We start from the raw sequence: 23,592 nt of genomic DNA, 5'->3' as shown, positions 1-23,592 counted from the left end.
GTCTGCCTGTGACTTTCGTTTTTATGAGGTCTTTAGTCAAGCACACAAGCTGTCATCATCTGGCTGTTATATCATCCCACTGTAATGCTTTAAGTAAACGATTTTGCAAAATAAGCTGGTGAAATAAAATGGAAAGCTGCTTCAACTGATTAGGGAATCATAGCGTCACTACTGCTTTTGCATACTCTCCCAGGGTGTAATGGAAATCTGCTTTGCTGAAAGCTGTTGCTTCATGTGCAGATCCACAGTATTTTGTGTGCTGTTCTTCATTATTACACACTACATTTACTGAGGAAATCTAACTGAACCTTCACTTCTACAGATAATAAACACATCATCCTACATCAAGTCTTGGAGTGCAATAATTTTTATTTGAGATTCAACACAGCAATGCCTTTCAGAGGTTGCATCATACCGTTTCAGTGTTGTCTATTAGCTGAAAAGTTGGGAAGTTTTTCAACCAGGTTCTATGTTTACACCTCCCTTTTACTCTATTCTGAAAGTAAGGTATCATTTATAATTGAGAATCCAAACTAAAGTGATGCACATTTTGTGGTTTAATGATTCACTATATAAAATTCTGGATAAATGTTTGGGTAGATTTCAATATGAATTCTATATGAATTTTTCTAGGGTAAAATATTTGTACAACAAACAACTTAGAAAAACAATGTTTTTTATGAGCTAGAAATTGATTCATGAATTTATGTATTCCTTACAGAGCCAAAATCCCACCAACTAGTTCAAATACATAGATATACTGATATTTCATTTGCAACCCTAGAAAATGTTTGTTGACCAGGCCAGAAGGAGGAAGATGGATAAGATGCTGCTTATGTGTTTATTTCACTATTTGATATTTTTTTGTTATGATGAATTAGCAAATTATAAACTGACAACAGTGTTGTAACCCTTGTTCTGTCAGAATGTAGTTTATAGGATCTGTTTTACATGAAGGAAATAAAAGATGAAGGATCATAATCTATGCTTCATCCTACTCTATTTAACTTACATCATACAGCTTTCAGAATATGTTATTGCATAGTAAATTAGTTTGGGGTCTTATCATTGCAAGATCCCAAAACCATACTTAAGATCAGAGTATTACATCAGAACTCATTAAAAATCATATTCTTATAGAAATTTTGGCTTGATGAATATAATGTTTAACAGCAGCCTAAAGTTTTTTATTCTTTATTTTTTTATTTTCTAAAATAATCATTTTAATCTAACAACCAAGCCTCATTAAAACGCATTCTAATTGAGTGAATGTGACTGTATTTGCTGGTTTAATGTACTGTTTTTTCTGAAAACTAAGCAGACGAACTTCTGCTTTGTCCTGACCTGAACTTGCTGAAGATCATATCTATCATTGGATGTTGTGGGAAAAAAAGCAGTAAAATTTGCCTCTGGCTATCTCTGGAAAGTTGGATAAGAGTTTGACTCTTTTCAGAGCTGCATTTGAGAGTTTTTCCATTCTGTAGTGATGAAGAACGAAAGAGTTGTATTTTTTAAGGTGACCTATAATTCTCCCCTGCAGGATAGGTTTCAGACTTAGTCATCATGAAGTTTTTGAAATGCCTCATTTTTCAGGCACCAAAAAACATTCTTATTGCTAGGAAACGTTTGGGTTTTTTAAGAACTTGTACTGATTTTAGAAGCAGTAGAGACCAAAATGGAAGTATAAAAATATACAAAAGTGAATTTTGTATAATAAATCCCTTTTGAAGATTATTTTACACTTTTCTGGAAGAAGCAGTAAGCTGTTTTAAAAAAAATACAACTGTTATTAATCTTTTTGGCTTATCTTTATGAAATCAAATGAGGTCTATTCACAGAAATTTGTCAATGGTACACAATGTGTGGTATCTATTTGAAAAAGCTTGATAAGCGTAGTTTCGGCTCCAGAAAAGGTCAAACAGTCGAGTGCTCCGCAATATACTTTAATTCTGCTTATTTTCCAAAGAGTCTTTATCGTTTTGCAATCTCTCCATTGTATCATAAAACAAAAAAAGAAAAATCCAGGCATTCTAAGTCCCTCATCTAATGAAAACATTTTTTATCTTTTATGGTTTATAGCTTCACAATTTAGCAACTTTATCAAATTGCTAATTTAAACAAATTTCTAACACTAAAAATAAAAAAATGTTTCCTTTTTTAAAGATTATGGACATGACTCATTATTTGTCGCAATATGTGGCATAATTTAAAATGTTTAGCTTTGTTAATCTACTAAATAGAAAGTTCAGCAAATCAATATTCATCACTTCCTCAACTGAGAAAAAAAGTGTGAAACAAATATATGGATATAAGAAAAACCTACAATTATAGGTGTTCAGTTCCAGTCAGGAATGTCATTTTAGTTTTGAAATTACTTATTTGAACTAATCAGTGGGGTTTGAATTCCCACTCTATCGGTCTCAGTCGTTGTGTCTTTGGGCAAGACACTTAACCTGCCTGCTGGTCAGAGGGCCTGGTGGCGCTGGTGCATGGCAGCCTCTCCTCTGTCAGCCTGCCCCAGGGCAGCTGTTGCTACAATCCAGTAGCTTGCCACCATCAGCGTGTGGGTGTGTGTGTGAGTGACTGAATGTAGTGTGAAGCACTTTGGGGTCTTCTGGACTTGATAAAGTGCTATAGAAGTACAGGCCATTTACCGTATCCTAGCATTATTCTGGCTGGATTTTTTTCCCCAACTCTTCGTATTTTCTCTGTAGAAATGGCTCTTTTAAACTGCTAACAGAAAATGGCCTGCAATTTTGCAGCAACCTAGGAACCACTAGCGGTCAACTCTGCCATGCAAGCTAGTAGAACATTAGTTACTAACATCAACATGAAATAAGAGGCTTCTGGACAAGACGGAGCAATCTCCTCCAAAATTGACATCTTCAACTTGACTGACATGTCAAAAATGGACAAGTTACTAATGTAATGCATCCATTCAGAAATACCAACTGTGTTTTCATATGCATTGTTTTGCCAACATTTTAAGCTGTGTAATTCTGAAATAATAGTTTTGTTTTCAAGACACAAACTCAAAATAAACCAACCTTTCTGTTGTTTCTGGTCAAACCTACAAATAATGCAGATGTATAAAAATAGGATGTATTTTTTAAGTAAAAATCCCAAAAGGTTGCACAAACTACAGGGGGAAAAGGGACAGATAGGTTGTGCCAAATCAAAGAAATTATCAAAACAGGGCCTATCTATAATCTACATTAAGTGGAAACTAAAAGAAAAGAAAACCCTGCTAATCTGATCTAACAATAAGGCTCTCCAAAACAGTACATGGGTGGCACCAACCTACTTATCTAGTGTGTTTAACAGAAAGAAACTGATGTGATGGTAATGCACAGGACACCCCAGACTTACCTAGTCCATAAACCTACAAGTGACCTGCTTGGGTCCTGATTCGTTTTTCTCAAATCCATGAGCCAATCAGGGCAAATTGGCACCAGTTTTCACTCTGAACCTGTGGAGAGACAGGAAACAAAAAAGACGGGGGAACACAAACAGTCTGGCAGATATGTAACACCTATCTATAATGTTGGATTGAAACAGCAATAATACCCAAAAATTGAACCATTGTCTGAGGCCACTTCTCTTCAGTGTGATAAATGGGAAATTTTATCCTGAATGGCCATAATGTATACCTGCTTGGAATTTGGTATTGTATCGTATGGATCTATGTGCTCATATAGCTCAAAGAGAGCAATTTTGCAGCTTTATACATACAGTTTAGCTCTCTGATGCATAACATTTGAAAATATACAGTTATTCATCCGACAATATTGAAGCAATGCTTTTGCAGCTAACTTATAAGAAGCAGTAAATGTTTTGCATTAGTCAGGCGGTGAGCATCGTTACGCTGGAAAATCAGCTCTGTGTTGGTTCAGTTTCACTCTCATGCGTTCTGTAATCCATTTCAAACACTATCTTCTTGATCTGGCATATAAATTCTCTAAGGCAGGTTCTTTTTACTTCAAGAAAATTAGACTATTGTAAAGATGGTTTTGGCAAATGTGGAGATCATATGAGGTGAAGGGTTTATTTATGATAAAAGTGAACATAAATATATTTTTGCCAATCACAGGCTTGTGAGATTGTGTGCAGTTTCACATTCATTCCGTTATCTTGTGTTGATGATTTTCTAAATTCAAACAGCTGTACTGAATCAAACTGTCTCATTAGCAGTCTGATTAAAGCACATATTTAAAACCCACTGCACAACAAATGCAGAGGGACTCTGAAGTTTTCTCTTTTATTATTATCACACACTGTGACTATTCTGACCGTAATTCTTAACTAAACTCTGGTATTTTTGTATTTTTCAATTCAGAATAACATGTTTGCTCCCTGTGTTGTTGTTTCACATCATTCCACATCACATCCATCTCACTCTAAAATTGTGCCACTGCTTTTGTAAGGGATCTTCTGTTTCCTTTCTCTACGTTGACCTGGGGGTGGTAAGAAGGTCCAGCTGTCTCTCAGTTGCTCACTGTTGTGTTCTCATCAGTCTAGCCTTCTTTCCACTCTGTTTATTTTCTTTCCCCCTGTGCCTCTGTTTAATAGGAAACTGATTCAAATCAGGCCTGTACTGACTGACCTCATGTCAAGATGTGCAGGAGCAAGGCTGAGTCAGTGCAAGAGGGGGTGAGGTGAAAAAAACGAGGAGGAAAATGTCTGTATGGCCGAGGAACAGAATCCATCGATATTTTGCTTTAATATGTTTCTTGAAGCAAAGAGATTGAAGTCGTGCTTGTTTATTCAGTGTAAAATATGTTTAAAGCAGAGAGAGAGATGCACTAACAGAATGTGCGCGTCTCCTTCCTGCTTTGGTTGCACCAGCTGTGTTTCTTTTTGCCTTGTAGAAAGAACAACATGTCCATCCACATTGTACTAAAGTTTTCTGAAAAATCCAGCACTTAATCTGATTGTGTAAGATATGTTGGCAAAATATACATATTCATTTTGAGTTTGTACCTATCATCCACATGAAAGCAAACATTTTGAGAGAACGATATCACAAAAAACATCCGCCAAAGTCTTGTGTTTCAATGGTGCACAAAGGTTCACAGCTTTGAATAAATAACACTCCATCATCTTCTTATACATCTGGTGCTGTAGCATATCCAGTTTAGTCTCCAACTAAACCAGACAGGGTGGAGTTTTGAACAAATTAAAAAACTCCAAGGAACAACTGTCAAACAATACCATTACTTAGTCTCATGAGACCCTATACAGCTGATGTGTTTTATAGATGAAGATATACTCACATTGGGTTGACAAATATTAGAAGTGGCTCCAACAGCAGGGAAGACCGACCTATTTTCTGGCAGTAGTTATTTGACCACTTGGGAGCATTGAAATTGCATCTCCAGATGATTAAGGATGCAATAAGATAAGCATGAGTGGCAATATAAGAAACAAATTAAAGAGCTGGAACATGTACGAGACCGCAGCAGCGATGATGCAGTTGTAAATGTTATCTGAACTTAAAACTTTAGCTGCATGAAGAAAAGTTTCATATCTCTTGCTGGAAATTCACAAGCTATCCTCAAGATCTTCTTCATTTGTATTTTGATGTTGTCCCTAGCATAGTTGTTTCAGCATCTTTGGGGTTTCTGCTTTTTTGAGATAAGAAACAAGAGTGAACCTCAGATTAGTCCTTTGATACTAACTCCATTTTTTTATTTTCAAGAAAGCCATGCATACTGGGAGCAATGTGGGTTAGGATTAATTAGATCAGAACCTCATAAAATTTATCTTATAAACTGATAAGGCTAAGGTAGAACTAGATAAAGAAATTATCTAAATATGATGAGCAAACTACTACAGCAGTTTTTCCATTTTAATGCTTTGATGTACTAATGGCTGTATTTAAAGTTAAACAATGATTCAATAAACCTTTTATGTTCTGATGGCAGATGCATTGATTTATTTTTATTTTTGGACTTAATCGTAAAATTAGGGATACAGATGTTTTTCACTTCTATTTTTGTATCAGCTGCTCTGAATTCTAAATTGTTGCATTGTTAACAGATTCCTGTTAACTTTTTATATTCTCATGGAATTATTTGGGAAATACGAGTCAGTGGACTGTTTACTATGTCTGGATTTCTATAATTGAAATTATTAAGATAAACTTATTTATCTCTCAACAAATACCAGAGTAAACAGTGAAACTTTATGTTTTTCCCCTGGCACATTTTTATTTTATGTATTTTTGTAGATTTAATAAAAGTCAAGCTGACTACTAAATAAACTGCAAATAAAACTGAAGTCCATGCTTCACAGCCAACATTCTGCATTTATTGGTTAAAAACATGGCTGGTAAAGACATTGTGCTGGAACAAAACTTTGCATTGAGTTTTTTTGTAAGAGTTTGCTGAATTGGAAACAGGTTTTAATGATGGAAAAAGTAATAAAAACAGCCAGTGGCACTTCTTTTAGCTGCCTCACAGTAGAAGTTGTTGGGTATATCCTCTTAGCTGGCATCATAACACAACCTGGGTGGTGCAGCTACCAGCTGATCTCTGACCTGCTGTTCCTCCTTTCTTTGAAACACCACATGCGTTTTAGGTAGTTCATATAGAGCCAGATCAATAGAAAGCATAACAGCCTGCATTGGTGTGTGTATGTGGTAAGAGCATTTCTGTGTGTTTTGTCTTCTTTCTTGTTGGCCCGCATTATTGATGCTCCTCATGCATGACTTGCATTTACACACTCCCGCTCTCTCTTGTGGTGTGTGAAATCATAGTCAGTGGTCTGGTTTGATGTTTACAAGGCCGTACAACAGAAAGCTCCCTTGAGCATACGCTGATGTTAAGACTCAAGAGATCTCCTTTTGTTTCACTCAGTGTCTTTCTTCTCTGTCCTCACTTTTCCATGTGTTTCACTCATCTGCTTTTACCGCCGTTTTTGTTACTGTGTCTCTGTTCCATGGGACGGGTTTTAGGAAGTAAACTTTTGACAGTTAGATTAATGACGGCAACTGGGGGGTTTTCTTAGCGTAGAGCAACGACCTTGCTCTCAATACGCAAGCACAGCACAGTGGAGCACCGCTTTCCAATAAACAGCCTCAAGGCCAAACACATATTGGTCAGTTCTGAACTGAAACTGAAAGTTTTATGTAACTTTTTTTCAGCTTTGCAGTTTTTATGTTGTTTACTCTCAAACTCTCATTTTTCTGCATTGTGAAGAAAAGGTCAAACTGAGTCTTGCATTAGTCTCAAAGCAAAGCATTGGAGATTCATGCAAAAATGTTGAAAATAATTAGCATTTCTGAAGGCATTAGAAAGTGGATTGAGTGTACCTAAGCTGGTATTTGCATTCTTGTTAATGTTTTTTATTATGCTTTGTTTTGGGGGGAAATTTGTATTCCCAAACCCTAAAAAAAGAAAGAAACATTTGACTGACTTGTTTATGTGCATTTCTGTTTCAGTTTGGCTGTTGGGACTTTATATTCGTCCTTGTGGACATCTTGAAACACAGGATGGAAGGCTATTGTTCTTGCATTTTAAATCCAATAGTGGAGAAAGCCAATTCCACATGTGCATGAATCTGACAGCCAGCATGGCAGTGCTCATCACCCTGGATGCTTTTGTGCTGCATCTGATCCCAAAAATCAGGCCTTCCTTGAAGCACACATTGGGACACAGACACATCTCCTGCTTTTGGTTTCTATGTGAATTCAGAAAAGAAATTGGAGTCGAAAGTTAAGCACATTGAGGAGGGCTTATTAGTGATATTATAGAGCAATTACTGTATAAAATGGGCTTTGCTTCCAGCAGTGAAGTGTAACCAAATCCATTGTATGAATCAAGACATGAGAGCCTACAATGATCGGGTCTTGTAGAAGCTTTCAGAACTCTTGAACCTTTTCACGTCTTTGTGACAATATGACAAATCTGATTTGGGTTTGATCCTATAGACCACGCTAATGTTTCATAACTGTGAATTAAAATGATTTTAAAGTTGACCAATAAAAATGTGAAAAGTATGCCAATGAATAAAGTTTTTTCCTGGCTTCAGACATATGCCAGTTAGTAAATATCTGCAGGTGTACTAGAAGGCCTAAAACATTTTTTTGGAACACAAATGTCACAAAATGCTACACAAGAAGAATAAATAAACTGAATTCACAGCCATTTAAAACACAGAAACAAAAATGTTATAAAGCTACTAGCCTTGCACTCCACAAAGAATGACAAGAAGAAAACCAATGTTGAAAAAAGTCAAGCTTGAATTCACAAGTTATTTAAGGAACTTAAGGAATGTTTTGAAGAAGGTGCTCTGGTTATACAACACCAAAACTAAACTTTTTGACCAACATGCAATATGTTGTGCAAGGCAGAAAACTTAAACTTGTGCATCATCTCAAACAGAAGAAATATGTATGTTGCCAATTGATTGTTTTAAGACCAACATATTGATGTAATAGAATGCCATAGTCAAATTCCAGTTCTAAATTCAATTAAGAATGTAACAGCTCTCTATCCACTCTTACCGGACTTGAGCTATTTTGAGAAGAAGAATTGGAAAAGAAATGTGGAAAGTTTGTGTTGACAATGCTGAAAAGACTTTTAATTGAAGTAAATGTGCAGTCTCTCTATGTCAAAATATTGACAAAGATAGACTGACTACAAATACAGCCCAGAATTATTTTCTGAATTTTATTAGTAAAACATTTTATAAATCATATGTCTGTTTCCCCAAATTTCTGAAATATGTGTTATGGATTCCTAATCTGTCTTAAAATCCCAAATTAATTTGTAGTGTTAGGAATACTTTTACAAGGCACTGTTGATGCACAGAAAATATTGTTATTCTCATGTTCTAAGCAGCATTTTTTTCTTACTATTTTTTCCTGAAGAACCTTCTGAATGAATGCAAAATAAGAACCTTGAAAGCCGTCCTTACAGTAACTTATTATGTTATTTTGCTATGCTCCATAACCCTGACAAGAAATCAAAAATAATCCATACTTCTTTGCCAAACAGAGCAGAGTTTCTGAAAGATTTTGTAAAAGTGATTGTTCTTACAAACAGAGACAGCAGGCTTGGAAGTTAGTTATAAATGTTTCTCCCTCTTTTGAGACTGAGAGGCAAGAATGTTGTATTTTAAGCATTGCTTTGAATAGTTGTTTGTGTTTATGTCTCTTAAAGGACGTGTCCTATTTTTGACACAGTTTCAGGAGGTCGTACAACTCTAGCCAGTTTCAGGTGGCAGAGTGAGCCACTCCAATCAGACCTACTCCACTCTGCTGCAAGATGCCTCTTTTGATATTATTAGCACGGCTTTGTGCTGCATTGCGAACGGGAACTAGGACACAAATTACTCTCATTACTTTCTGAAAATGATTATTACAATGTGAGTAGCAAGAAATGCATTGCATGAGAGCTCACACTTGTATTGAAACAGAGCTCATGGTGCAAAATACCAAAGTGATTCATATACATGCCCTCTGTTTTTTACATTCTCTGGATAAGTGATGCAATATTTGATTAAATAAGATATGCAGATATGTGTTCAACGTTATTAGAAATTGCTTTGTGTTTATTTCAAATGCGATAGAGACAAATGAAAGGAGAGAAGAAAGGGAGAAAGGTGGGGTAAAATATTTAAAGAGACATTTAACCCTCCTGTTATGTTCGTTTCTAGGGTACAGCAAAAATGTTCGTGGGTCAATTTGACCCAGGGAGTGTTTAATCATGCAATAGTGTCAGAAACCAAAAAATTCCTCCAAAACATTTTTGTATCTGATTATTAACTCCAATACTAACCATTTCAATCAATATTTGTGCAATGATGTTTTATTATTTCTCAGAAATTAAGGATCAATGACGACAACCTGCTCATTTACTCATTTGGACATAAAAAATGGAATTTAGATTTTTAATGTCCACTGAAAAAAACCTAGACACAAAAAAACAATAATTTCCTTGAAGTTGACCTTTGGTAAATTATTTTATATTATACTTTTTTTTTTTTACCAAAGGGTGATCTTTATAATTGAACTTGAGACACACATACTGTTCTGGGTCAAATTGACCCGCTGATTAAAATCAAGATAAATGAGTCATGCAGAGAGTATTTATGTTTTTCTCCACTTCTGCTGAGTGTCACTCAGAGTGGGTGGAGTTTGTCCACAGGAACAGAAAAGATTCCCGTCAAAGGTTGTGTGAACACCTGCTTTCTCGCAGTTTCCTAGTGAAGTAAAGAGAATAGTGAGAAAGTGGGCTTGTGTGTGTGTGGTTGCGTGTGTTTGCGTGTGAGTGTGTGTGTGGTGAAATATGGTTCATAACTGCAAGGAAACATATAGAATTGGACATTTTAAAATCTTTTTTTGCACTTTAACCTGACTGCCGGGTCAAATTGACCCGAACAGTATCGATGTAAAAAGTAGACCTAGGGTTTGGTACAAATGTGTAAAATGAATAAATTTTCAACTTATGTCTAGAGTGCACCTATTAAGACAAATAGAAAACGTTTCATGCAAAAAAAATGCTTCTATTTTTTTTTTTTTAATTTGTAAATTTTAAAACGGGTCAATTTGACCCGGAACATAACAGGAGGGTTAAGCAATAATACCAGTCAACACTCTAGAATTCTGCTTTCACACCTGCAGAAAAATGTGGAAAAAAAAAAACCAAGAGATGAAATTATTAAGATTGTGTCATGTTGAAGTTGCTCTGTTCCCTGTATCTGTGCCAGCTTCAAAATACATAAAATGGCAATAAGAGTGTTTTACATAATCAAAATTATAATGCACTTTCCCTCCTCTTCTTCCTTTTTTTTTACTTAGGGATGCTAATCAAACATGGCCTGTAGTGTTAAATTTCCCAGAATTCATTGGTTTTGTGGCATCATTAGCATCAGTACTATTTCACGGTCCCCCATTGATCTTTAAATTTAGACATTAATGCATTTGGCTAACTGCTGCAATGTGGCATAATGCGCAATAGACTCTAGATTCTCCACGGTTATTAGAATATTTGCAATATGAAAAGTATGTATATATATATATATATATATATATATATATATATATATATATATGTGTGTGTGTGTGATGGAGTACAGCATTTAAAAGTCTACTAAAAATTTTGCAAGAATCAATATCAGTATGTTTTATGTATGGCCGGGGTATACTGTTTTTTGGGGGTTTTTTTTTGCTGACTTATCATTCACTTGCTGAAAGGATCATTTTCCAATGTTCAAGAAATTTGTGTTCATAGCAACACCTGAAATTGAATTAGTTGTGTGTATTAAACTCTGTAGTTATCTTCATTCATGTCTCCAGCCTTCATATAAATAGTATAATTGCCTTTCATAAACACAGATTTTAAGAGCACTGTGTTTATATTGACTTTTGCTTTGGTTTTACTTGCCAGAGGACCTCCTTTGTATTTATCTAGTTAGTAAAATATGTGATATTGTTTCCAGAGAATGAAAAAAGCAGTACACATTCCTGGTGAGGTTCCTGGGCTGTTAACAAAGGCTAGAAATGCTATGACTGTGTCTCAAGACATCAAGCAGAAAGTTAATGCCTGGACACAGACATTACACAAATGTTTCTTTTCGTATGCTAAATACTTCTAAGGCATTGTTTGATTTCTAAGTATCTAGTAAAAACTCGTTTTTACCTTATTTTAAAGTATAGTTTCACCATATTTACTGATGCAGAAACAAAAATATCAATTCATTTATTTTTCTGCTCATGTTGGACAGCAGCAATTGCCTTTGTCTTCTATAGGTGAATATTTTCCATCTCTGAAGAGCAGAATATCTTGTTCATTGTAATTTTTGTGATTTCTGGTGAAAACTGTCATGATTTGAGTTTTTCTCTGTGTTTATTTAGAGTTTTCTGTGTCTCTGAGTCCCCTTGTTGTCCTGTTTTCCCCTTGATTGTTTCCCAGGTGTGTCTCATTCCCAGGTGTGTCTCGTTCCTTGAGTGTATTTAACCCCACCTGTGTTCTTTGTTCCTCGTCGGGTCCTTGTCTAAGCTGTCAAGTTACTCTTTTGTAGTCGTGTGTCCCAGTCAAGCCTGTCCATTCGTGTCCCCAGTTGCTACCAGGGTGAGCCTTAGCTTCCACTCAGCTGTCCTGCCTGGAGGTTGGATTGTTTTGGTTGGCTTATTCACCATTAAACATTCTTTTCTCACTTCAACCTGGTCCTACCGCGTCTGCCTCACCACCCACCACCGCATTTCGTGACAAAAACATTTGTTACTCTGAGTTTTGTAAGTGAAGAGTAAAAACATGCTTGTCATGCTGCACATTAGACAATTGATGGGTAAATCTGAGAGATATGGGAAAAAAAAGATACAGGCTGAGAGAATTTGTAGATTAGACAATAAAAACAAACGCTTAAAATTGCAGCTACTGGAAATTGTATTCAGTGTTGCCTGACAAAAGGTGTTTGTTAGAAAAGCTGAATCCAAATTAATTTGCACAGGGTCAATCAATTTAGTTTGTTATTCATTGTGTGTGCGTGTGTGTAAACATGGTTTATTTGGACAATAAAACTGCTTGCAGAAGTTTGAATTTATTGTGAATCTTCCTTAATCCCACTAATGTTTGGTTAAATGTCTCTTACCAGGTTGAACCTTCTCTACACACTTTGTAGTCATAAACAAACTACAGTAAAGATTTTAAATTTAAGAGCAACCTTTATCCTGTTCAAGTACAGCTCCAAAATTTAGAATTTTGTGGAAAAAGTTTACGAAGAAAAGTCATATAGATTTGTTGGACGTAGTGTGAGCTATTTTAAGCTGTTATTTCTTGAAATGTTTGTTATTATGGTTTACAGATCATAAAAATCTAAAATGTAGTGTCTCTGTAAATTATAATATCACATAAAATCAATAAAGTATGTTTGCTATATGTATTTAATACTTGGTTGTGCCTTCTTTTACATAAATGAATGTATTAATGTGGTGTGGTTGTGAGAGGATTGTCAAGCTAAATCTATTGAAGAATTTTTAAGAGCTTCACAAGGAGTAGGCTGAGGCTGGAGTCAGCACATTGAGACCTCTTGGTTTTCTTCTACTATGAGATAGAATCTTATCACGCTTTTCTATTAGGGCATCATAATGTTAAGGTTAAAAAAAAAAATACAATTGCGACTGTATTCAGACACAAAATCACCCATAATCATAGTATCTACACACTGTGAAAATAAAAAGCTATTTGTGTGTTGAAGTGTGTCTGCTGCTATTTCTCTTCCAGGACTGGCTGAGTAGATTTGGCTACCTCCCGCCCCCCGACCCGGTTACCGGCCAGCTGCAGACCAAAGAGGCGTTGACCAAGGCCATCAAAGCCATGCAGAAGTTTGGAGGACTGAAGGAAACTGGAGTATTAGGTACATTTGTGGGCGTTCGGATAGATCCTGTGCAATCTGTTTTACTTTGAGACTGCAGAGGATGTCAAGCTAAGTAACTGTGAAACGAAGTACAAATATAATGCAGTCCTAGCAACAAAAACACAGAGAGTAGCTTTACAAGGAACTGAATCAATATATCTTAGACAAAACACTGAAAGGTAATATTTATTTGGGTTCTATTTACTGGATAGTATTGCATTGCACAGCTGTCTACCCACCGCAGGAGAGCTTGTAAACATGAATCACACTTGCTGTCACAGAGAGAGGGGGAGAGAAGAATGACAATACCTCCACGTGCGTACTGTATGTGATTGATGATGCTCATACGTGGGAAACAGAACAGTATATTGATTAGCATGCATTCTTCTATTCTCTCCATGCAGTATTCTCATAATTTCCTGCAATTTGCATTGGCAGTCTTACTCACTCATAGGCACCACAACCCTCCTCTGCAAATACTGCCATTATTTATCTCCCACATATACAGTAATGGAGAGTAGATTTGAGTTGTAGAGGTTTGTGGAAAAAATAATGTTCTAAATGGCAGACACCCTAAAGAGATTTGTTGCACATGTAAGCAGATATCTTCAAAAGCTTATGTATTTTATCATTTAAATGGATTTAAAATACATTGTGTTGATGCACATATGTTTGCATTGGAACACCTGAATTACCAGGGTTATGGTGCAGCCAATTCTAAATACAGAAAATGTTCAGCCGTGATTGCAGATCAGATGCATTCCTCTCCAAAGACACTAAAAGCATTGAATCTTTTTCAGTGCCATTATAAAAGTATTTATATCTGTTGAATATGTATATGTTTGTATTTTACTGGAATTTTATTTAATAGATGACGTGGAAGTGGAACGAAAATGATACATGGTTCTCAAAATGTTTTACAAATAAAAATATGAAAAACTCGATGTCTACAGCCATCCTTTACTTCTATTACAGATGCAAGTTTATGATCGGTCAGACTGGATGGGGACATCTGTGGACATCACTTTTATTAATCTGGCAACAGATGTACATTTAGATTTAGGTTTGAACTTTGACTGGGCCATTCTACAGATGAATATGATTTGACCTGTACTCCTCCATTTTTCTAAGTATTTTTGTTACTCTCAAGTCTTTTGTAATCATGTAACTTTGCTCCTAGTATTGCCCTTTACTTAGCTCCACCAATCTATCCATCAACTCAGACATGCTTCCCTGTCTCAGTTAAAGAAAAGATTCCCTGCAGCATGATGGAGCCACCACCGTGTTTCCTTGTCACATAGTTCTTTCCATGCTGATGAGTTCAAATTTGGTCTCATCTAACCACACTACCTTCTTTAACATGTTTGCTGTGTCTCTTATGTGACTTGTGGCAAACTGAAAACGATTTTTTCCCCCTACAGTGGCTTTCTTGCCTCCCTCTTATAAAGGCTAGATCTGTGGAGTGCATGACTCATAGCTGTCTTCCACCTTAGCTGTAGATCTCTGCAGCACCTACGTTATCAGAGATACAAAATAAAGTGCATTCCTAACATTTCCAATTTTAATTTGAAAATAAAATTGAAATTATGTACATTATATACCTTCCACTTTTACCACATACAATCTCTAAAACTACATTCAGGTTGTTGTTTGTAATATGACAAAATGTGATTAAGACTTTAGAGGCATGTACACTTTTTAAAGGCACTATAAGCGGAGATTATAAAGTTGTTGTTTTTTTGTTTTTTTTTGTCATGGAATGTCATTTTAGTTTTTAACTACTTCCTCTCACCTTCATTGTCCTTCAGACCAAGCCACGCTAGGTCTAATGAAAACACCCAGATGCTCTCTGCCAGATGTCTCTGATCCCAACGTGACGGCGGGGCGCAGGAAACGAAGCTTGAATACACAGAACAAATGGAATAAGAGGCACCTGTCGTGGAGGTAGGAAATTTTTTTGATCAGCTTACATGAAACCATTAGCTCACGTTCACCCAAAAATTTCTATCAAATAATCCTTAGATAATAACCAAAGGTTACAAAGCCTTCAAAATGGAGCATCATATTATTTCTTGTTTGTGGAATCACTAGAGTGTATGTTTGGACCAACTACCATGTTGCAGCTCAGTAAATTTATTTTTATATTTACAGTTTATCATTCCATTATTCTTTGTTTCATTTTTGACTTGCTGAGTTTTTGGCCATCTGGTGTTAAACCGTAACAATTGTGCACAGGGACATTCCAACAGTATTGACATAATGTGAATTATATTTTGTTTAATTCATCTCAAACTGTTGCGTGTCGAATCAAGGAATGGAGACGTGATCTGATGAGAAGTGAAAGTAAAATAATAACTAAAACTGTTCACTGCACTGATCACACTAGCCCCACTATGACATGGTGGCAGCAGCATCATGCTGTACAGACTTCTTTGCTCATCAGGAGCTCTGGTTAGAGGTTATGGAAGGAAAGATGGAGATAAATACAGGTCCACCCTGAAAGAAAGGCTATAGGCTCAAAACTCTTGTGACAGAAGTTCACCTTTCAGATGAATAACAGCCCCAAAACACACAAGCAGGATGGTTTAAATCACAGGATATGTTTTAAAATGGCCAAGATAAAATCTGATATACCGTGGCAAAAGTGACTAATATGACTGAGGTTGAGCTATTCGGCAAAGAAGAATGGGCAAATATATCAGTGCAGCTGTAGTAGCAGTGAAGGGGGGTTCTAAAAAGTATTGATTTTTCTCATAACCTCCTTTTCACCTTTAACGATTTTTATACCCAATGCATTTTAAAAACCATATGTCACTTTCCCTTCACTTCACATTTATGCTTTGTGTTGATCTATTACATAAAATACCAGCAAATACGGTTATATTATGACAAAGTGCGAAACCGTTCAGTTGGTATTAATATCTCTGTAAATATGTCGCCATCGATGTTCAATTTGAATGCTTATGTAAATTTGTACCTGAACAGATTGGCTGATAAAAATGCTCTCTGTCAGGGGTGAATACGCTGGGAGACGGTTTGCGGGAAGTTCATGCGTCTTCCAGCTAGTGGATTATGTGTCCACTTGGGCTGCCAAAATCAGTGTAGTATATAGAAATACACATGTGCTCACCGAAATCAACCATCTGAGGAAAACAAGTTGTGTAGGACACAAGCACACACACGCCTACACACATACACACTCAGAAAGAATCATTGGAAAGGGGACAGATTCTCTAGGATGCAAACATTTTCATTAAGTCTCATAACTGTTGCATAGCTGAGAAAAATCTTAGCACCACCTTCATTTTTTTTAATTCTAAGATACTGTTTACATAAACAGCTCAATTTTCTATATGATTAACAACATAAGTGCTAGATTAGTAAATAAAACAAGCTTGCTTACAGTGTTTTATTGTCTTTACCCAGATAATTGAGAATGTTCAATAGGCAGAAGTCCATTAACAGACAGAATAAAAAGCTCAACAGTTCACTTATCTTTTTGTGATTACTCTGAATTTCCTGGCAAAACATTTAACTTAAGATTAACATTAAATGGATTTGGAAAAGAACCTCCTGTCTAGATCCTGATGGTGGTGGGGGAGCTATCAGGGTGGCTGAGTTGTCAAATGAGATTTTTTGTGATGTCATGAACAGGTGAAGGTTACACCACAGACACTTTGGAGGAGAAATCACAGAACAGAAACTCATTTTAAAGGGCAATAGACTGATAAAACCTACTATTTTGGTTGACATCATCTTGGACCTGACTGATGGCAAAATTATGGCAAGACCACTTTAATAAATATGAGTTAGAGGTCACCATCATCGTGGAAAATGTGTTAAAATATGACAGATTTGGAAACACTGAATGACTTCACAGAAATGTTTGGATGGTTTTCAGCTACCATATTCACCTCTGATCAGAAACCTCTTTTTTTTAATCACTATTTGCCCTTGTCTTTATGTCAGTCAAGGTATACACAGAGTGTCACGTTGTGAAGTGTTTGTATGTCCACATATTGCTATTCGCTTTAAAATAAAATATTTTCACATTCCCTGAAACAGAAAGGAATGGAAAGAAAAGCAAAGAAAATTAAAGCCATTTTTTAGTTATACAATATAACACAATTACAGCAGATCAAGTGCAGCAGAAAAATGTGCTTCAGCATTAAAATATTTGTTAAATATTGTATGTAATAATTTACTGCCGTTAATTTTATTCTAGCCAGATACGCCTGAAGTTACTTTTAGTGAGACATAAAGGTGTGAAGGCCGATGCAACAAGCCAATAAATGATGAAATTAGGAGGCTTAATAGATGTAAGATAGGACAGAAGGAAAGCAAAGTCAAGCGAGATGAGGCAAGAAAGCAGGACATCAAGGCGCTGGAGGATTGAAGAAACAGGTCGATGAGCAGGAACCTTCAGCTGTAGGGGAGGCTGTTGGAGCGAAGCTGGCAGAGTGAGGAGGCTGTCCTGGTTAAAAGCAGAACAAAAACTAAAGTAGAGTTATAGTGGAGATCACAAATCTGTAGGATGAAAGCTATGTTCTGGGTACATATAAATCGGTTACTAGAAAAAATGAGACAATCATTGTACTTTTGTTTAATCACTTTAGAGCAGTGATTCTCAGACTTTTTGAAGGAGAGGGATTATGTAAAGTCGAGTTTTCTGAGCTTTGTGTCATGTTATGATGTTATTCCCTCGTCAAAAACATTCCTGGACTGTTGCTTTGATTCTTTTATGCATGTTTGAGGAACTCTTTTAATGTTAAATTAGGGTTAATGAAGAAACACTGTTGTGATAATGTTCTGAAGGCAGATTTTCAGAAAGAGCTGGAGCTTCTTAAAGGGACAGAGACCCAATTTCAAGAAGTTAAATTGTGAAGTTAAATTTATTTTTAGTCATGCTTGATATTTACGAACTGAAGATAACATAGTTACTTGACTGTGCTGGCACTGTATGCCTGTAAAATACACACTACTGCCCCTTTAAGACTTGTACCACATCTGTAAATACTAAGGTTTTCAAGTACTGCCATGTTGACAGAAATTTGAAAACATTAAAAAAACAGAAGTTTTTTTCATGACCATAATAAGAGTGAAAAACTGTTTTGTCCAGTCTACATGTGCAGATGAAGAATGCACATGTAGACTAAGTGAAACTAATGTTTCACTTAGAACAGGCCTGTCGAACTCATTTTCATTTTGGGCCATATCTAGATTCTGAAAGTCCTCAAATGCCCTGTTGTGACAGAATGTATTGATAAAACTACCTATGATCAAACTGGCAAAATATGAATAAATAGCTGTCTCTTCATTTGATGAGTACTTCTTAAATTTAAATAAGATATTACATTAATACATTCAAATTGCAAAGAAAACAGACTTCAACGTTATTAGCTTATCATGCTAGTATTATACACAGAAATTAGAATATCCCTCTGGCTTTCTGATTTGCAACCAGAACATGTATGAATTGGTTTTGCCCAGATCCATGTTCTGACTTCAGCCTGACTTCATTATTGGATATGCAGCAATGACTCTGATAAGAACCAAAGTAGGCACTAAACCAGTATGAAATAGCTCAATAGCTGATGTGTTTGATAGACCACCCCCCGGTAGCTGCAGTGGGCATAAATTGAGGAAAATCACCCACTACTGATTCCCAGGGATACACGTCTGTCTCATCCAGCTGGAATCTGTGGAGCCGTGCAAGCGTTTTCAGCAGCTGCTCAGGCTGTGAGAGTGATGAGTTCAGAGGGATGAATCACCTGTCACCAGGGGCCAGGATAGTCATGGCTTATTGAAAACAAATTACCTGGAGACTCTGTCCCTGCAGGCAAGGCCTTGTTGAAATAATCCCACCACATTTCTGAAGGCTCCCAGTCAGAGGTTCAAACAGATTTTGAGGGCATCATGATGGGAGCATGTGAGTGTGATCTCAGCTGACCTGGAAAAAGAGGTGGCAACCATCCGGTGCTGCTCGCCGTACTGGATCTCTGAAGTCAGCATCTGCTAGAGGGGACCAGCATGCAGACCGCTGTGAAGAGTTGCTGTTGAATAACTGCAGCATTTAGCCTTTTTTAATAGCCCACACCCCGCTTCTCTCCATCTTGCTTCTCTCTCAACTGCCAGCCAACTACTTCCAATCTCCTGACCTGACCCCCACAGTTTGGTTCTTTAAAAATGACTTTCTTTTTAGCACATTGGAAGCCACCTCTCTACTTTTTCACCAGTAGACACGGTAGATCCAAAACGGGCATAATTTGCGGATAGCTGAACTCTAAAGACTGTATGTTGTTATTGCTGTTTTTTTTTTAGTATGAAGTGTTACCTTTATTATAAGCATGTGACTTATTAGATGTCAAAAACTTAAAAAAACTTACTTGCATGAAATTTTGTAAGAATACTCTCTCCAAAACCCTCATTTCAATGTGAGGGTATTAGTGATTCTATGTGGAAAAATGAGTTTTCTTTGCTGCTTTCTGACTATCCTACCACAATGCTTCTGCCATTGGGTGCTGGATTGGGATGTTTTCTTCATACAACCTGCCGTTTATTTATTAATTTTTTTTCATACAACCTGCCGTTTATTTATTTCTTTATTTATTTTGTCCTTTGATCACTGTCAATCAATCACAACAAGGCTCTAAAGCCTGAATTGTGTTTTTAGGATACTTGGAGCATCTGCCATTCAGCTTATTTCACACCATCTACTTTTTGAGCTTCTCCTCCTAATTACTCTCATTTTACATATACTACCAGAGCCATTCTTTGACATTCTAACAGGTGTATTTTTTAAAAACACAACCTTTTTAGTGTGATGGCAACCACCAAGCATTGTCTTGGATGCAACAAGGACATATGTGTGCTTTTTTACAACTGGGAAACTTACAACACAAGAGTCCAGTATACATCAACATCTTTGCTTCAAGGTGACTGATCATGGCATAGTACTTTTTGTTGTGAAAAAAGTGGATTATTTTGTTGGAGTTGCATGCTTAGATTAATTTGATTGCATCCAAATCAGCAGCTGGCTGCAACAGCAGTTGAGGTGCTAAGCGCGTGGCAGTAACCGTTTTGTCGCAATGCCAGCTGATGAGCATGACGAGGCTGTAGCTTTAGCATGAGACCAGCTTGTCTAATCCAGCTTCAGATTCTCTGATGACCAGGCAGTGTGGCTGTGTGATAGCCCCACCGCCCCCCAACATGCTCCCAACACAAAACTAAACCACCACAACCTCATGACTGAAGTTTTATACATGTGTCAAAGAATTGGGGGAACTATCCTGTCATGTGTAATGAAGCCCACTTTTCTCTATATGACCTGAAGCAGTCTGTGCAGTCTCTGGTGGATGTTTAAGAGCTTGGTGGGGTTTTGTCTTGAGTGAAGGAAATGTTTTGGCAGACCTTAGAAAGCTGCTTCAGAAAACTACAAGCTCATCTATTCGCAGTTACAATCCAAAAGGACTAAAAGCTATAAAAGAGCTTTCTGGTTGTTTATTCCCCTAATTTTCTTGTAGCATTGTGTTCTTTATAAAACATTTTAAATGTGATTAGAGACTATTTAATTCAACCTAATAATTAATCTCAGTGTCCAAAATTATTTTACACCACATGCATTCTCTTTTTTGTAATTTCTTGAGCAACAAAAACTGTTACGATCAAATAGTAGTTGTGATTTATTATATCAAACATTTCCTGAATAGTTTTTTTTCCTTTACCATGACACTTCCAGATAATGTATGATCAATCTAGAAACTTCACCTCAAAACTTGTTGCTATCTCTTTGAACAATATGTTCATTTAATTGGTTGCTGTTTATTTGATTGATTTGCCAATTAGAAGTAAGGCCTCTGAGATTTCAGTACAGAATGTTTAGATTGTAATGGTTATTTAGTCCTTCCAGAGATTGTACCTTAATGGCAGCAATTTTATGTGGTTTCAACTCAGCAATAAAAGATGTCAGTAAAGGGAACCTTTAGCCCTCTGAACCAGATTAGATTAGTTTGTAAAAGGTGCACAAAATGTTCCTCCAAAAGGTAGGAATGGCTGAGACAGAGGACAGGTGATTACGCTCATCAGGAGATAAGCTTTTATGACTTCTGACTCCTGAAATTTTAAGTAAAACAAAAACGAACAAAAAAACTGCTAAAAACCTTACCAAAATATCTGTCTACATTAAAATCAGTAGACATGAAGATCTACACTCAAAATGTGTTGCTGTCAAGTTCCTCTTTTGGCTTTTTTCAAAAAGTTATAAACAACTGCAAACTCATTCTGATCACTGGAAACTCTTGCTTGCATATTTCATCTCTTTTCTTGCTCTTACCTTCAGCATTCCCCTCAGGCTTTAACAATACTCCCATCTCTTTCCTCTCGGCCTTGTTCATCTTCCTCCTCTCCTTCCCTCTGTTTGCCTGTTAAGCTCCATAGCAAATGATCCCGAGTCCGTCCCGGACTGCCTGCTCGCAAGTGTCAGGGTGTTCTTTGATGTAAGCACTTCTTTGTGTAGGTATTAAATTTGATTGATGTGGAAGCGTCTGACAGCACACTCTGTTCTCAGATATTTATTTGTAAGTCAATGATGCACACTCTGAAGCTCTTTTGCTGCTAAACAGCCCTCCAGCCACAGAGCAGCTGATGACTCCTGCTTTGTGCTGGAGCCAAAATCTCCATCGTCTGCATTTTTGACTAAACCGTGCTTGCTAATACCTTTATCGCCATATAAGTTTGCCTAAGTCATGATTAGAATAATATCAAGAAAACAGACTTTAATACTGCAATTGGAAAGCGATCAGCTTAATCCACAGACTTATTCTTTTAGAGCTGAATAGCAGCTGTCAGTGAAATGCACTTGTGCTGCTGGCTTGACTAGAATTTAAAGCTATTTAGTCATGTGTTTCACACTGTGCTGACAAGTATTTCTGTAAAAACATATCTCTTAATAATTAAATAAACATTTTTCAATCAGCTCTCTAGGAAAGGATTGTTAAATGGGAATCTGTGTTCGAATGTCTGACTGTGACCTTGTCTCTCCTCATGTGGTAAACTGGAGCAGTGGCCAGTGATGATAATAACTCCTCCTTAGGGAAAGCGGATTCTTTGCAGATGGATGTGAGAATTAAAGCAGGGTTTAATTAGCAGCAGCAGCGACAGCAGTTTTGGTGAGTATCGGTGTGGATCTGAGGGCCATCCTTGCAGCCATGTAACACCAGAGATGCAACAAAAAAAAGTAAGCAGACTGCTTAATACCTGAATTATGGTTCTCTTTGTGAGAACTGCATTTTATTTGTGGGATCTGCACACTAAGGCCGAAGCTAATTTGCAGCATGTACATATTTGGAGGTAAGGAGCTACACTGGCTCTGAGGAAACTGAGAATTCCTCTAAACTGTGTATTTTCTTAATTATTAATAATCATAAAAGAGAAAAATCCACATGCAGAGAATTTTTTTTCTGATTATGTAATTAAAAACTTACAAATCAGTACAATATCCACCCTCTTTAAAGGGTTTTTATTCATTCTGGTTGCTTTATTTCAACACACATTCCAGAAGATGTGAGGAATTTGCAGCAGTTCTCCAAGTTGCTTTTGTCTTCTCTTTAACATAGCAGAGCAACAGCAACCACGTTCCAAATCCCATTGCTAGCTAAATAAGTGATGAGGATGTTTTAAATGAGTCATAGCCGATGTAAAATGCAGTGAAATGATTCATTCCTTTAACAGGTTCATTCTAAGATAAACAAGCACTGGCTGATATTAAAATATATTTGATTGTAAAACGATTACACTCTGCAGTCTGTCTGAATATGTTTAGCACTCATTTGTGTTTATGTTTTTGTCAAAATAAAAAAAGAGATTAAAGCTTATTGACCTTTAATGCACACTTTTTCCATTTCATAAATATAAAAGAAGGTTCTTAGTTTCTGTCATGGGATGGGGGCTGTGCTATCATTGCTTAATGAGGATAAATCTTTGTTAACACCTTTCTTTTTTTTAGTCTTGTTTTAAAAACCTAGAGCATTGAAATGTTGTATGATGATAAGGTTTATTTTTCAAATTTAAAAAAAATTATTAACAAAGCCGTACACGCAGGTTAGAGAATTTATTTGTATCAAGTGATTGTTAACAAAAACATTACCTTGAGGAAGAATAAATTCTACTTTTTCCATATATTTTCCCTGATTTTTATAAAGTCAAAACACAAGTTATTTTTTGTTCATTTTG

At 36.5% G+C, this 23,592-nt stretch overlaps 1 protein-coding gene across 1 annotated transcript in view; it reads left to right on the top strand.

Moving 5' to 3' along the window:
• Nucleotides 1–23,592, top strand: part of mmp17a (matrix metallopeptidase 17a) — a 103,712-nt gene that overhangs the window by 39,205 nt on the left and 40,915 nt on the right. Inside the window, exons 3-4 of the mRNA XM_032570627.1 lie at nt 13,230–13,362; nt 15,171–15,306. Coding sequence (XP_032426518.1) covers nt 13,230–13,362; nt 15,171–15,306 — 269 coding nt within the window. The remainder of the gene's footprint in view (nt 1–13,229; nt 13,363–15,170; nt 15,307–23,592) is intronic.

This window comes from Xiphophorus hellerii, chromosome 8, assembly GCF_003331165.1.
Source record: "Xiphophorus hellerii strain 12219 chromosome 8, Xiphophorus_hellerii-4.1, whole genome shotgun sequence".
Lineage (NCBI taxonomy): Eukaryota > Metazoa > Chordata > Actinopteri > Cyprinodontiformes > Poeciliidae > Xiphophorus > Xiphophorus hellerii.
Note: the sequence above shows the minus strand (reverse complement) of the source record. Positions and strands in the feature narration are given on the sequence as shown.